Source organism: Bombina bombina, chromosome 5, assembly GCF_027579735.1.
Source record: "Bombina bombina isolate aBomBom1 chromosome 5, aBomBom1.pri, whole genome shotgun sequence".
NCBI classification, from domain to species: Eukaryota; Metazoa; Chordata; class Amphibia; order Anura; family Bombinatoridae; genus Bombina; species Bombina bombina.
Window position 1 is genome coordinate 260,856,271 of NC_069503.1, and position 16,337 is coordinate 260,872,607.

The 16,337-nt window shown below is 36.4% G+C and overlaps 1 protein-coding gene across 1 annotated transcript in view; it reads right to left on the bottom strand.

The window, feature by feature from the left end:
* Window positions 1-16,337, bottom strand: part of MALRD1 (MAM and LDL receptor class A domain containing 1) — a 998,487-nt gene that overhangs the window by 460,348 nt on the left and 521,802 nt on the right. The window contains exon 21 of the mRNA XM_053715701.1: window positions 3,909-4,089. Within this exon, the coding sequence (XP_053571676.1) occupies window positions 3,909-4,089 (181 nt within the window). The remainder of the gene's footprint in view (window positions 1-3,908; window positions 4,090-16,337) is intronic.

Sequence of the window (16,337 nt, forward strand, 5' to 3'; positions counted from 1 at the left end):
AAGCCGCCAGGTGTGGATTCAAATGCGGCTTAGGTGAGCCGCTCTGTGTCTTTTTTTCTCCTTTTCCTGTCGGTCAGTGACCGATCTGCAGGCTAAATTTTTGAAGATATTGGTGGAATTTAAACGGTGTTTGCTTTATGCGGTTAAATAAATGCCGCCAGATGAATTTTTATGGTTGCAGATTGGTTCAGATGAAAACCTTGTTCCGATGAGTGGTTGGAAGAGCTCCTCTCGTTACTTTCACAATCAGTGTAGTGGTGCTCCGGTATCTACGCGTTTCGGCTTAACAGCCTTTTTCAAGATACCTCTGTCTTTTGGGCACTGAGTGTTCAACTTCTATAACTTTTCCATGCAGTTCTACTTTCCCTCTCCTCTCACGTCCTCTCGTGCTCCCTCCTCCCTGTAGGGTGTGCGTAAAACCTAGCACTAGTGTAAATTCCACCAATATCTTCAAAACTTTAGCCTGCAGATCGGTCACTGACCGACAGGAAAAGGAGAAAAAAAGACACAGTGTGGCTCACCTAAGCCGCATTTGAATCCACACCTGGCGGCTTATACTTAACCGCACCTGATACTAACCTAGGAGGGACACCACCAGGAACCATCCACTCTCTAGTAAATAGATTGGTCACTGACCGGCAAGAGAAACGGACACAGAGCGGACACCGGAACCGCACCGAATCTACATCAAGGTGAGACCCCAAAAGGAAAACCACGGAGGAACACCAGCCTATACCCAATAGGAGGTTGATCACTAACCACAAAGAGGAACATACAGCGGCATATATTTAACCGCATATGTACACCGAAGAGACCCCACAGCTGCAATAGCAGGTTAGGTCATTGACCATAAAGGAATCCATATACAAAGCGGCATATATTTAACCGCACTATCTTGTATATTACAAGCCAGGTCAAATACCCCAGCTATTTCAAGTAACATAGTGATATCAAACAGATACACTATAAGGTACTGTTTTACACATATCATCTCTAAGTGTGTTAAATATCACATATGCTCTGCTTATTTGTTTGTTAAATTGAAACAACAAAGTCCTATCAAGAAGCTATTCAGCACACGTCTGAACTGTATATATTTTTAATGCAATATAGAAATTGTTAACTATAGATATAGTGTAACTATTGTTTTTAAATGTGACTTTTATTTAAATGTTTTAACTCATTAGATACATTTTGTATACAAAAGCAGCAGACACCGGTGTCAAGTTAATCTCGTGTCACAGAACTACTATAAATACTAATTTTATGTACCTTTTACATTAAATAAAAATAAAAATTGGAAACAATATTACAACCTAGTCTTGTGGTCATATTTACTATAAGGAGTATTTTATTATAATAGATTTTGGTTCTAAATACAGAACTTTAGAAATAGAATATCTATATAGAAACATAACTTTAGACACAGAATATCTATATAGGACATATCGATACGTGCTAAGTATACCAAATAAAACCTATATCAAGGTCATAGGGACTTTAGCAATAAACCAGTTAATCTAATATATTATTCAATCACACATTGGGAATAGCATTTTTTGCGCCACCTACTCCAGCAAACCATATTACAAATACACCTAACACTACACTATCAATAAATTAATTAAATAAATTAACTACAATTATCTAAAATAAAATACAATTAAATAAACTAAACTATAGTACAAAGAAACCCCCCACTAAATTACAAAAAAATAAAAAATATTACAAGAAGTTTAAACTAATTACACCTAATCTAAGCCCCCTAATAAAATAAAAAAGCCCCCCAAAATAATAAAATGCCCTACCCTAAACTAAATTACAAATAGCCCTTAAAAGGGCCTTTTGCGGGGCATTGCCGCAAAGTAATCAGCTCTTTTACCTGTAAAAAAAAAGAACAATCCCCCCCAACATTACAACCTACCACCCACACACCCCTACTCTAAAACCCACCCGATCCCCCCTTAAAAAAAGCTAACACTACCCCATTGAAGATCACCCTACCTTGTGCCGTCTTCACCCAGCCGGGCCGAAGTTTTCATCCGATCTGGGCACAAGTGGTCCTCCAGCCGGCAGAAGTCTTCATCCGATCGGGGCAGAAGAGGTCCTCCATCTGGCAGAAATCTTCATCCAAGCGGCATCTTCTATCTTCATCCTTCCGGCGAGGAGCGGCTCCATCTTGAAGACATCCAGCGCGGAGCATCCTTCAAGGCCGACGGACTAACGACGAATGACGGTTCCTTTAAATGATGTCATCCAAGATGGCGTCCCTCGAATTCCGATTGGCTAATAGGATTCTATCAGCCAATCGAAATTAAGGTAGGAAAAATCCGATTAGCTGATTGGATCAACCAATAGAATGCAAGGTCAATTCTATTGGCTGCAGAATGATGCACTGCAGAAAAAAACATTATAAAATACTTTATAAAATATGCAATATTCATATTTTATAAAGTATTTAACTATATATTTACTGTAAATATTATATATTCCAATGTTCTGCACATAGAATATGTTCTATGTATTTATAAATATATATTTGTGCAAAAATCAATCATATATATATATATATTTAAATATCTATTTAAGAATAAATAGAACATATTCTGCTATGTGCAGGGCATTTGATTCTGAAATATGCAATATTTCTATTCTAGTGAAATGCTTGTGCAATGCTGGCCCCTGCAGATTCGTGGCCAATCAGCCACTAGCAGGGGGTGTCAATCATCCCGATCGTGGTGGGATGAGTTAAGTAGGTGGCGGTTAAGTTAAGGAGCAGCAGTCTTAAGACCGCTGCTTCTTATGTTTCTTGCGAGCCTCACGGCTCACTCGCAAATTGCTGCATTTGCAGCATGTTAAATCGGCCCCTTTGTCTGGACTGACTTGGTTTATGACTTAAGCTTTTTTGTGCACTCTGCATTTGTTTAATGATTTTGTGCTGCTTTTCCCCGTGAGGCCTTGACCAAGACTTTCTTACTTAGGCTACATTAACTTTGGATTCCCCTGCTATCAGAAGATCTGCATTTAAGTAACGTATGGAAGTTTATATTCGTCTGGATAGCGAGACTAAACTTTTACAACGGTATGTCTTTGTTTGATATTTGAATTTACAAACCTACAGCTACTTTCTAGCACTTAATTGTTTGTTTTGTAGGAGCTAATTAAAATAGTTGAGAGTTCAGCTACTAAGTTTAGTCTCCTTGCTCTCTTACCCCGACCTTTGTTTGAAGACTGTGTTTATGTCCAGTGCTCTTATAGGGGCTAGTGGTGAGCTGGGCCTCTCAGTCATTTATTTCAGCTTGTTTTATTCTGAAACCACAGCATTCCATCTGACACTGAGATGAAGCATGCTCGGACAGGAAAGAAGTTTGCTGTTTGTTACAAATAGTGTATTTTAACCTGATGTTGCTTGACATTACTCTGATATTCTGTGTTTGAAACCTTCCTGGCTTGACTCCATAATCTATGCCAAGTATAGCATATAACCAAACTCACTACTGCCTTTTGCAATGTTCTCTCCAGCCTTCATTATAATAGTAAGTTAATGTCTTTATTGTTATCTATAATACTGTCTGACCTTATATGATGGGGAACGCCCAAGGGCTTCTAGTTGGTAATTTCAGATCTAACCTTAGTACCTGGGTCCATGTTTGGACAGTTACTTGCTTTGAACAACCATTTTATGCTGCCTTTATATAAGTGCTTTTATCACAAAGACACATATCTGATATTCATAATTGACTTCTCCACACATTAACCTCTCCTTTGGAACTTTTAACTATTCCCAGAAACCCAAACCATTACAATAGAATATTTCTTTAAAAAATATTTTAATTTTCCCCTAAAATATTTTTATTACAAACTTTATTATGTATATCAGTTTGAGAATAAACAATAAGTTTACTTACGTGTTGAACAACTTCTGAATTCAATATCATCGATTGCTGCACCACCTCCAAAGTCTCTTATACGCACACCTTCAAAAATTACTTCAAAATGTCTTAATTTTCCAAGGTGAATTTTAACTTTGTTCCACTTTCCATTCTGTGTTTCCGACTCTTCCCATACTGTTGAAAGACTATTTTCTGTCTAAATTAGAAAGCCAAAATGATAGTTAAAAACAAAACACAGAACTCAGCTTAAGTAAAACACATTTTTATAATATCTTCTCCGATGACCAGGAAAAGAGACCTCATTTAATAAAATTGCATTTGGACATTGTAAACTTAATATTACACAAATTACTTGATGAGAAATAGTTTACAGTCTTTTACATTGTTTTAATAAGAAACCCTTTGTACCCAATAGTTCAGAATAAATTTCCATATACAGAAATATTTATGTCTGAGGAAAGGGTGAAAGCCTCAAAACGTCACAAAGTAAACTTGAATTTATAAATCCAGAGGGTGCATTCTCTTGATTGATTTATTTATATATATATATATATATATATATATATATATATGGAAAAGTATAGAAGGAGACAGGCGCACAGGGGCACACTTCGTGTAATACGTTCACAGAAGTTACATAAATAGCAAACAGTGGGGGAATTATCCGCGCTCACCTGGTGTACCCTCAAGTAGTGAGGTACTAGAAGTGCACTTATATGGTTATACTCTGTTCCTTTGCTCCCCTCTCGTGTGTCCACGATCCTCCAGTGTTGGGTGTATCTTCAGTGGGTCACCGTTATCCGTTGTCAGTGGTATAGGGAGTAAGGGGATATTATATGTATAGAGGTGTGTGTATAGTCTATATATCTCAATTGACCACACCATACCTTATAATATAACAGAGATTATAAAACCATATATTTATTTTAAATAGTATAAAACAGACACCCTTGTCTGATGAGGATGCAAGTTTACAATTGTAGAATTCAACAAACATATATATACACACAATGGTAGTGAGCCGTAGTGCTGACAGGTAGCTAGATCCTTGCACAAAAGGTCTGTTTCCAAATGCATGCACTAAATTGCTCCACAACCGTTAAAACGTTAAAAGTTGACAGTATCACAATTATACAAATATACAAGTAAGGAGCACCAAAGGTATAAATCGGAGCTAATCAGGCTAATTTCGTGGCCCAGCAACCGATTACCTTATGCAGCTCCGTGTATGTTGTGCACACAAAGCGTGCAGGTGTGACCTGTGGCGGGGGGCGGAGCCTAACACGTTTCGTAACCAATGGGTTACTTCATCAGAGGTGTGGGCCGCCCCCCAACCTAGCTCTATAAATGCGTGTGGCTGTGGCTGATTGGCCAAGTGTTAGCCCCTCGGTCGCCATTTTGTTTAAGGGCAAGTGGCCAGGCTTTACTGTTCTACTAAACCCAGTATTTTTAATTTTCTTTTTCTTTTGTAAATCATACATTTGAAAATGCCAATAGAATTCTATTTCCTAGTTGGCAACCGGATTTTTTATGTGCTTATTTGTCATTTTAAGTGTTACTATACCAAATTGAAGTATCCGGTTAGAAACAATACTTAGAAGAACAAGGTATATAAAAAATATAATAGTAATAAATGAATACAATAAACTTAACAGAATGTATTGTGACTACCATTTTAAATAAAAATGTTATTTAGAAATGGTACAGAATTACTGGGATACGTTATGTATACTCGTATTATTTCTGCCTCATACTTGTTGAGGAAAAAAGGATACTTAAAAGAACAAGGAATATCAAAACACCATAAAATTTGCATATTATTAAAAAGGGAGATAAAATTCTAAAGGAAATGAATATTTCAAGCTAACATTATTACAGAGCTATAATATATAGTTCCTAATGGTTTATATACTTTTAAAATTCTAAAAACATAAATTAACTGACTCTTGATGTTTGGAATACATGTGTGGGAGAGGGATCAAGTGGTGTTCAAAAGAAACTCCCCAACTAATATACCAGTAATTATAGAAATGCTGCTAGGTCAATATCTCTATTTAACCCATTGGGTTCTAGCGTTCCCAATTTATGGATCCAAACTGTCTCCCTTTTTCGTAGTTCCAGAAGTCTACTACCTCCTCTGTTGCCTTTATGTATTTGTTCTATAGCCTTAATGAAAAATGCATCTTTGTTTTTATTATGAATATTCGTAAAGTGGTTTATGAGAGGATTTTTGAGGGTTCCTGATTCTATATTCTTCTTGTGTTCCAGACAGCGGATTTTTAAACCCCGTGTCGTACGTCCTATATATCTTTTTGGGGTGCTGCAGGTGCACTCCAGCATATAGACTACATGATCAGATCTGCAATTTAGTAGACCTTTAATCGGATATTTTTCTCCATCTTTTCCACAGTCTATAAATTTATTAAAATTTTTATTCTTATTTATATGTGCACAGCACACGCAGTTTTTTCTTGCACATTTGAAAAAACCTTGTATATTAGTAATCTGACCTTTAAGTTGTTTCTCTGTTTTTTTGGTTTTCTGAATGTTACTAGGTGCTAGGAAATTCTTTAGATTCTTGTTTTTCTTGTATGTAACATATGGTCTGTTGCCTATAGTGTCTTTTAGTATAGGGTCATTTTTCAAGATTGACCAATTTTTCTGTAAAATGTTCTTGATCTTCCAGTGGCCCTCATTGAAAGTTGTAAAAAAATTAAGTTTAGTATCTCTTTTCTGTATTGCCCTTGCTGTATCTGGTATTGTGGTTGATCGTGTCTGTGATTGTTGATTATTGCCATGTACTAGTGTTTCTCTGTTGAGTTGAATCGCTTTATCATATGCCTTTTGGATAGTTTTAGTTGGATAGTGTTTTTCTGTAAACTTATCTTTGAGATTATTTGCCTCTATTTCAAAATTACTCATATCTGAGCAGTTTCACCTCAGTCTCTGAAACTGCCCGAATGGAATATTTTCTATCCATTTGGGGTGGTGGCTGCTGCGTGCGTCTAAGTAACCGTTAGTGTCAGTAGGTTTTCTGTATAGCTTGCTGCATATGTTCCCATTTGATACATATAGAGTGACATCTAGAAAGTCAATGGATGAGATTTCTATTCTTTGTGTAAAGGTGAGATTCATGCAGTTGGCATTAAGTTCTTGTACATATATATCCCATAGATTAATCTCTCCATCCCAAATAACTAGGATGTCATCTATGAAGCGATGCCAAAATACAACATTTTTGTTTTTAAATTCAGAATTATTATAAACCATCTCCTCTTCAAATATACCCATATATAAGTTCGCAAAATTAGGTGCAAACTTTGTACCCATGGCTGTTCCTGTGTTTTGCAGGTAATATGTGCCTTCGAATTTGAAATAATTATTCTGTAGGATATATCTAATGGATTCTAATAGAAAGTTCCTCTGCTCAGGGGCAATCTGATTAGCATTGTCTAGTGATCTCTTGATAGCACTTATCCCTTGATCGTGAGGGATAGATGTATACAATGCTGTTACATCGAGCGTAGCCCATTTATAAGTTGGCTTCCATTCTATTCTTTCTATAATTTGGAGGAGGTGGGGTGTATCTCTAAGGTATGATTTGAGATTAAGAACCATAGGTTTTAAAAATTGATCCACATATTCAGATAGTCTAGATGTTATTGAATCTATACCTGAAATGATGGGCCTGCCAGGTGGTTTAGTCAGGCTCTTGTGGATCTTTGGTAGATAATAGAATATTGCCATTTTCGGTTCATCATTTGAGAGATATTTTCTCTCTCTGTCTGTAAGTACTCTATTTTGGTAGCCAGAATTTATGTGTTCCATATAAGTTCTCAGAAATAGAGGTGTAGGGTCACTTTTTAGGGTCATATATGTATTACTATCAGAGAGTTGGCGATTAGCTTCCTCCAAATAGTCTTTTCTGTCTAGAATGACTATGCCTCCTCCCTTGTCAGCCTCCCGTATCACAATCTGTTCATTATCCATTAGTGTTTTTAGCACCTTTTTCTCTCTTATGCTCATATTATGTTTCTGGATTTTGTAGTTACTGCAGAGTTCCATACAGTCTTGGATGACCTTATCCTTAAATATAGTTATATATTTTCCCTGTGATTGAACAGGGAAGAAAATGGACTTGGGTCTTAGGCCACTATTAATAATACTTAATTCATTTGAGTCAAATTCTGGTCCAGAATAGTTGTTACAATCTATTTGTGAGTGATGGTTATTCCCATTCTCTAGATCCATTAAGGCTTCCAGTGTTTCTAAATCTGATTGTGTGAGGCTAACCAAATTTTGTGTGTTTTTATCTTTTTCAAAATGTCTAACTAGTGTTAGTTTACGTATGAATTTGTTTATGTCAATAAATAATTCAAATGGATCTGGTTTTTGTATAGGCGCAAATGACAAACCTTTTTTTAGAAGGTCTGTTTCGTCTAGACTTAGATTGTTTGTGGACCAATTGAAGATTTTTATGGTTTCTTCTTTTACTGTCTCATCTCTCTGCGTCTTTTTAAGTTGGAATTTTCTACCAGCTCTACATCCTCTTCTTCTTCCATATGTCTTTTTCCCCTTCTTCCTTCTACATGTGTCTGTGGTTGTCTCCATTCTAGTGGTGTATGTTCTTGTGGTGGGGGTCTTACTTCTCTCTGTACCTCTAAACCTCTTGGTTTGTCTGTCAGATGTCTGTCGTAAAAACCCTTATCATTATAGCTATCTCTATTTCTAGAGTGGGTATATGGTTGTTGTTCCCAATTAGAGTTTTGGTTTACCCTTCTATCATTCCACCCTTGATTACCATATGAATCTTGATTGTACCTGTTGGATCTATAATTTGAATTATAATTATAGTTATGGTTATAATGTCTTCTACCTCCCCTAGGATGTACTCTACCTCTAGAGTGATAATAATTTCCCTCTCTATTTTCTCTTTCAATCATATGAGAATCATTTCTTAGGTTTGGGTTGTGATAATAATTATCTCTGCTAGTATTGTGACCCCTATTTTGTCTAGGAGTATACGCTCTAGAGGGGAAATTGAATTTAATGTTTGTTTGTTTGGGGGTTCTTGAACCTGTTTTCTTCAAACTTTTGAGATGGTTATTCCTAATTACATCACTGTATAGAGTGTTTGTGGTTGTTAGTGGAGTGTTAGGTGTCTCATTACCCCCAGGTGTGTTTGGTGTTAAAGGTACATCGGTCTCAATTTCAATATTTCCTGTTTGTTCACTAGCTTTATTTTGTAAGTCTCGTTCCAGCTTTTTCTTCTTTTTGAGTTTTAAATCTCTTTCTAATTTGCTCATTCTTTCCCTTATGTCACTATCTAATTTGTCATAATATGTGTCTCCCTTAAAGGGTAACAGTAAAGTGCGCAATTTGTGTAGTTCTGCAGTAACCTTATCCAGGTTCGCCTCTCTAAATCTAATTATAATACGTATCAATTTATTTGAACTCTCTTCCAGAACAGTTTCCCACTCTGTAATGAGTTCTATGTCTGTACTGTTAAATATGGCTGTTTTTGTCAACATCAAACCTTTGGGTATTATCCCTGCCTTCAGATAAGCTTCTAGTCCTATTATGTCACACCAGTTTTTAATCTGTATTTTACTTAATTTTTCCACCTGCTTAAATAGTTCTCTAGGGTTAACTGGTTTTTGTACATTACTGATGTAAGTATCCCCTTGTGAATCTACAGACAAGGTTCTTTTTTTACTATTTGGATCAAAGTACATTCCAAAATTACATGTGGAGGAATCTTCAGCTGCTGATGACATGATATAACACTTCTGATCACAAGTGGTCACAGTGAATACCCAGAAATACAAAAACAAGAGAATGGTCAGCGCTTGAAGTTGATGTGTAAACTGCTATTTACAATAAATATATATTCTCATCCACTAGTAAGAATAAATATATTTATATAGATATATATCTCTATGTATGCAACAATTTATAGTTAGTGCAAATGGCAGTCTTATTCAGATGGAAAGTCTGTGGATGTATAATATTCCATATAGTCCACAAAGCTAGTTCCCGTGTGCTATAGGTGTGGGCAGCCCGTCTGGTCTAAAGATGATCCCCCGCAAGGTGAGGTTCCTCTCGAATTGTCTGGAAAAGTATAGAAGGAGACAGGCGCACAGGGGCACACTTCGTGTAATACGTTCACAGAAGTTACATAAATAGCAAACAGTGGGGGAATTATCCGCGCTCACCTGGTGTACCCTCAAGTAGTGAGGTACTAGAAGTGCACTTATATGGTTATACTCTGTTCCTTTGCTCCCCTCTCGTGTGTCCACGATCCTCCAGTGTTGGGTGTATGTTCAGTGGGTCACTGTTATCCGTTGTCAGTGGTATAGGGAGTAAGGGGATATTATATGTATAGAGGTGTGTGTATAGTCTATATATCTCAATTGACCACACCATACCTTATAATATAACAGAGATTATAAAACCATATATTTATTTTAAATAGTATAAAACAGACACCCTTGTCTGATGAGGATGCAAGTTTACAATTGTAGAATTCAACAAACATATATATACACACAATGGTAGTGAGCCGTAGTGCTGACAGGTAGCTAGATCCTTGTACAAAAGGTCTGTTTCCAAATGCATGCACTAAATTGCTCCACAACCGTTAAAACGTTAAAAGTTGACAGTATCACAAATATACAAATATACAAGTAAGGAGCACCAAAGGTATAAATCGGAGCTAATCAGGCTAATTTCGTGGCCCAGCAACCGGTTACCTTATGCAGCTCCGTGTATGTTGTGCACACAAAGCGTGCAGGAGCCTAATGCGTTTCGTAACCAATGGGTTACTTCATCAGAGTTTTTGTACAAGGATCTAGCTACCTGTCAGCACTACGGCTCACTACCATTGTGTGTATATATATGTTTGTTGAATTCTACAATTGTAAACTTGCATCCTTGCTATTTATGTAACTTCTGTGAACGTATTACACGAAGTGTGCCCCTGTGCGCCTGTCTCCTTCTATACTTTTCCAGACAATTCGAGAGGAACCTCACCTTGCGGGGGATCATCTTTAGACCAGACGGGCTGCCCACACCTATAGCACACGGGAACTAGCTTTGTGGACTATATGGAATATTATACATCCACAGACTTTCCATCTCAATAAGACTGCCATTTGCACTAACTACAAATTGTTGCATACATAGAGATATATATCTATATAAATATATTTATTCTTACTAGTGGATGAGAATATATATTTATTGTAAATAGCAATTTACACATCAACTTCAAGCGCTGACCATTCTCTTGTTTTTGTATTTCTGGGTATTCACTGTGACCACTTGTGATCAGAAGTGTTATATCATGTCATCAGCAGCTGAAGATTCCTCCACATGTAATTTTGGAATGTACTTTGATCCAAATAGTAAAAAAAGAACCTTGTCTGTAGATTCACAAGGGGATACTAACATCAGTAATGTACAAAAACCAGTTAACCCTAGAGAACTATTTAAGCAGGTGGAAAAATTAAGTAAAATACAGATTAAAAACTGGTGCGACATAATAGGACTAGAAGCTTATCTGAAGGCAGGGATAATACCCAAAGGTTTGATGTTGACAAAAACAGCCATATTTAACAGTACAGACATAGAACTCATTACAGAGTGGGAAACTGTTCTGGAAGAGAGTTCAAATAAATTGATACGTATTATAATTAGATTTAGAGAGGCGAACCTGGATAAGGTTACTGCAGAACTACACAAATTGCGCACTTTACTGTTACCCTTTAAGGGAGACACATATTATGACAAATTAGATAGTGACATAAGGGAAAGAATGAGCAAATTAGAAAGAGATTTAAAACTCAAAAAGAAGAAAAAGCTGGAACGAGACTTACAAAATAAAGCTAGTGAACAAACAGGAAATATTGAAATTGAGACCAATGTACCTTTAACACCAAACACACCTGGGGGTAATGAGACACCTAACACTCCACTAACAACCACAAACACTCTATACAGTGATGTAATTAGGAATAACCATCTCAAAAGTTTGAAGAAAACAGGTTCAAGAACCCCCAAACAAACAAACATTAAATTCAATTTCCCCTCTAGAGCGTATACTCCTAGACAAAATAGGGGTCACAATACTAGCAGAGATAATTATTATCACAACCCAAACCTAAGAAATGATTCTCATATGATTGAAAGAGAAAATAGAGAGGGAAATTATTATCACTCTAGAGGTAGAGTACATCCTAGGGGAGGTAGAAGACATTATAACCATAACTATAATTATAATTCAAATTATAGATCCAACAGGTACAATCAAGATTCATATGGTAATCAAGGGTGGAATGATAGAAGGGTAAACCAAAACTCTAATTGGGAACAACAACCATATACCCACTCTAGAAATAGAGATAGCTATAATGATAAGGGTTTTTACGACAGACATCTGACAGACAAACCAAGAGCTTTAGAGGTACAGAGAGAAGTAAGACCCCCACCACAAGAACATACACCACTAGAATGGAGACAACCACAAACACATGTAGAAGGAAGAAGGGGAAAAAGACATATGGAAGAAGAAGAGGATGTAGAGCTGGTAGAAAATTCCAACTTAAAAAGACGCAGAGAGATGAGACAGTAAAAGAAGAAACCATAAAAATCTTCAATTGGTCCACAAACAATCTAAGTCTAGACGAAACAGACCTTCTAAAAAAAGGTTTGTCATTTGCGCCTATACAAAAACCAGATCCATTTGAATTATTTATTGACATAAACAAATTCATACGTAAACTAACACTAGTTAGACATTTTGAAAAAGATAAAAACACACAAAATTCGGTTAGCCTCACACAATCAGATTTAGAAACACTGGAAGCCTTAATGGATCTAGAGAATGGGAATAACCATCACTCACAAATAGATTGTAACAACTATTCTGGACCAGAATTTGACTCGAATGAATTAAGTATTATTAATAGTGGCCTAAGACCCAAGTCCATTTTCTTCCCTGTTCAATCACAGGGAAAATATATAACTATGTTTAAGGATAAGGTCATCCAAGACTGTATGGAACTCTGCAGTAACTACAAAATCCAGAAACATAATATGAGCATAAGAGAGAAAAAGGTGCTAAAAACACTAATGGATAATGAACAGATTGTGATACGGGAGGCTGACAAGGGAGGAGGCATAGTCATTCTAGACAGAAAAGACTATTTGGAGGAAGCTAATCGCCAACTCTCTGATAGTAATACATATATGACCCTAAAAAGTGACCCTACACCTCTATTTCTGAGAACTTATATGGAACACATAAATTCTGGCTACCAAAATAGAGTACTTACAGACAGAGAGAGAAAATATCTCTCAACTGATGAACCGAAAATGGCAATATTCTATTATCTACCAAAGATCCACAAGAGCCTGACCAAACCACCTGGCAGGCCCATCATTTCAGGTATAGATTCAATAACATCTAGACTATCTGAATATGTGGATCAATTTTTAAAACCTATGGTTCTTAATCTCAAATCATACCTTAGAGATACACCCCACCTCCTCCAAATTATAGAAAGAATAGAATGGAAGCCAACTTATAAATGGGCTACGCTCGATGTAACAGCATTGTATACATCTATCCCTCACGATCAAGGGATAAGTGCTATCAAGAGATCACTAGACAATGCTAATCAGATTGCCCCTGAGCAGAGGAACTTTCTATTAGAATCCATTAGATATATCCTACAGAATAATTATTTCAAATTCGAAGGCACATATTACCTGCAAAACACAGGAACAGCCATGGGTACAAAGTTTGCACCTAATTTTGCGAACTTATATATGGGTATATTTGAAGAGGAGATGGTTTATAATAATTCTGAATTTAAAAACAAAAATGTTGTATTTTGGCATCGCTTCATAGATGACATCCTAGTTATTTGGGATGGAGAGATTAATCTATGGGATATATATGCACAAGAACTTAATGCCAACTGCATGAATCTCACCTTTACACAAAGAATAGAAATCTCATCCATTGACTTTCTAGATGTCACTCTATATGTATCAAATGGGAACATATGCAGCAAGCTATACAGAAAACCTACTGACACTAACGGTTACTTAGACGCACGCAGCAGCCACCACCCCAAATGGATAGAAAATATTCCATTCGGGCAGTTTCAGAGACTGAGGCGAAACTGCTCAGATATGAGTAATTTTGAAATAGAGGCAAATAATCTCAAAGATAAGTTTACAGAAAAACACTATCCAACTAAAACTATCCAAAAGGCATATGATAAAGCGATTCAACTCAACAGAGAAACACTAGTACATGGCAATAATCAACAATCACAGACACGATCAACCACAATACCAGATACAGCAAGGGCAACACAGAAAAGAGATACTAAACTTAATTTTTTTACAACTTTCAATGAGGGCCACTGGAAGATCAAGAACATTTTACAGAAAAATTGGTCAATCTTGAAAAATGACCCTATACTAAAAGACACTATAGGCAACAGACCATATGTTACATACAAGAAAAACAAGAATCTAAAGAATTTCCTAGCACCTAGTAACATTCAGAAAACCAAAAAAACAGAGAAACAACTTAAAGGTCAGATTACTAATATACAAGGTTTTTTCAAATGTGCAAGAAAAAACTGCGTGTGCTGTGCACATATAAATAAGAATAAAAATTTTAATAAATTTATAGACTGTGGAAAAGATGGAGAAAAATATCCGATTAAAGGTCTACTAAATTGCAGATCTGATCATGTAGTCTATATGCTGGAGTGCACCTGCAGCACCCCAAAAAGATATATAGGACGTACGACACGGGGTTTAAAAATCCGCTGTCTGGAACACATGAAGAATATAGAAGCAGGAACCCTCAAAAATCCTCTCATAAACCACTTTACGAATATTCATAATAAAAACAAAGATGCATTTTTCATTAAGGCTATAGAACAAATACATAAAGGCAACAGAGGAGGTAGTAGACTTCTGGAACTACGAAAAAGGGAGACAGTTTGGATCCATAAATTGGGAACGCTAGAACCCAATGGGTTAAATAAAGATATTGACCTAGCAGCATTTCTATAATTACTGGTATATTAGTTGGGGAGTTTCTTTTGAACACCACTTGATCCCTCTCCCACACATGTATTCCAAACATCAAGAGTCAGTTAATTTATGTTTTTAGAATTTTAAAAGTATATAAACCATTAGGAACTATATATTATAGCTCTGTAATAATGTTAGCTTGAAATATTCATTTCCTTTAGAATTTTATCTCCCTTTTTAATAATATGCAAATTTTATGGTGTTTTGATATTCCTTGTTCTTTTAAGTATCCTTTTTTCCTCTACAAGTATGAGGCAGAAATAATACGAGTATACATAACGTATCCCAGTAATTCTGTACCGTTTCTAAATAACATTTTTATTTAAAATGGTAGTCACAATACATTCTGTTAAGTTTATTGTATTCATTTATTACTATTATATTTTTTATATACCTTGTTCTTCTAAGTATCGTTTCTAACCGGATACTTCAATTTGGTATAGTAACACTTAAAATGACAAATAAGCACACAAAAAATCTGGTTGCCAACTAGGAAATAAAATTCTATTGGCATTTTCAAATGTATGATTTACAAAAGAAAAAGAAAATTAAAAATACTGGGTTTAGTAGAACAGTAAAGCCTGGCCACTTGCCCTTAAACAAAATGGCGACCGAGGGGCTAACACTTGGCCAATCAGCCACAGCCACACGCATTTATAGAGCTAGGTTGGGGGGCGGCCCACACCTCTGATGAAGTAACCCATTGGTTACGAAACGCGTTAGGCTCCGCCCCCCGCCACACGTCACACCTGCACACTTTGTGTGCACAACATACACGGAGCTGCATAAGGTAATCGGTTGCTGGGCCACGAAATTAGCCTGATTAGCTCCGATTTATACCTTTGGTGCTCCTTACTTGTATATTTGTGATACTGTCAACTTTTAACGTTTTAACGGTTGTGGAGCAATTTAGTGCATGCATTTGGAAACAGACCTTTTGTGCAAGGATCTAGCTACCTGTCAGCACTACGGCTCACTACCATTGTGTGTATATATATGTTTGTTGAATTCTACAATTGTAAACTTGCATCCTCATCAGACAAGGGTGTCTGTTTTATACTATTTAAAATAAATATATGGTTTTATAATCTCTGTTATATTATAATGTATTGTGTGGTCAATTGAGATATATAGACTATACACACACCTCTATACATATAATATCCCCTTACTCCCTATACCACTGACAACGGATAACGGTGACCCACTGAAGATACACCCAACACTGGAGGATCGTGGACACACGAGAGGGGAGCAAAGGAACAGAGTATAACCATATAAGTGCACTTCTAGTACCTCACTACTTGAGGGTACACCAGGTGA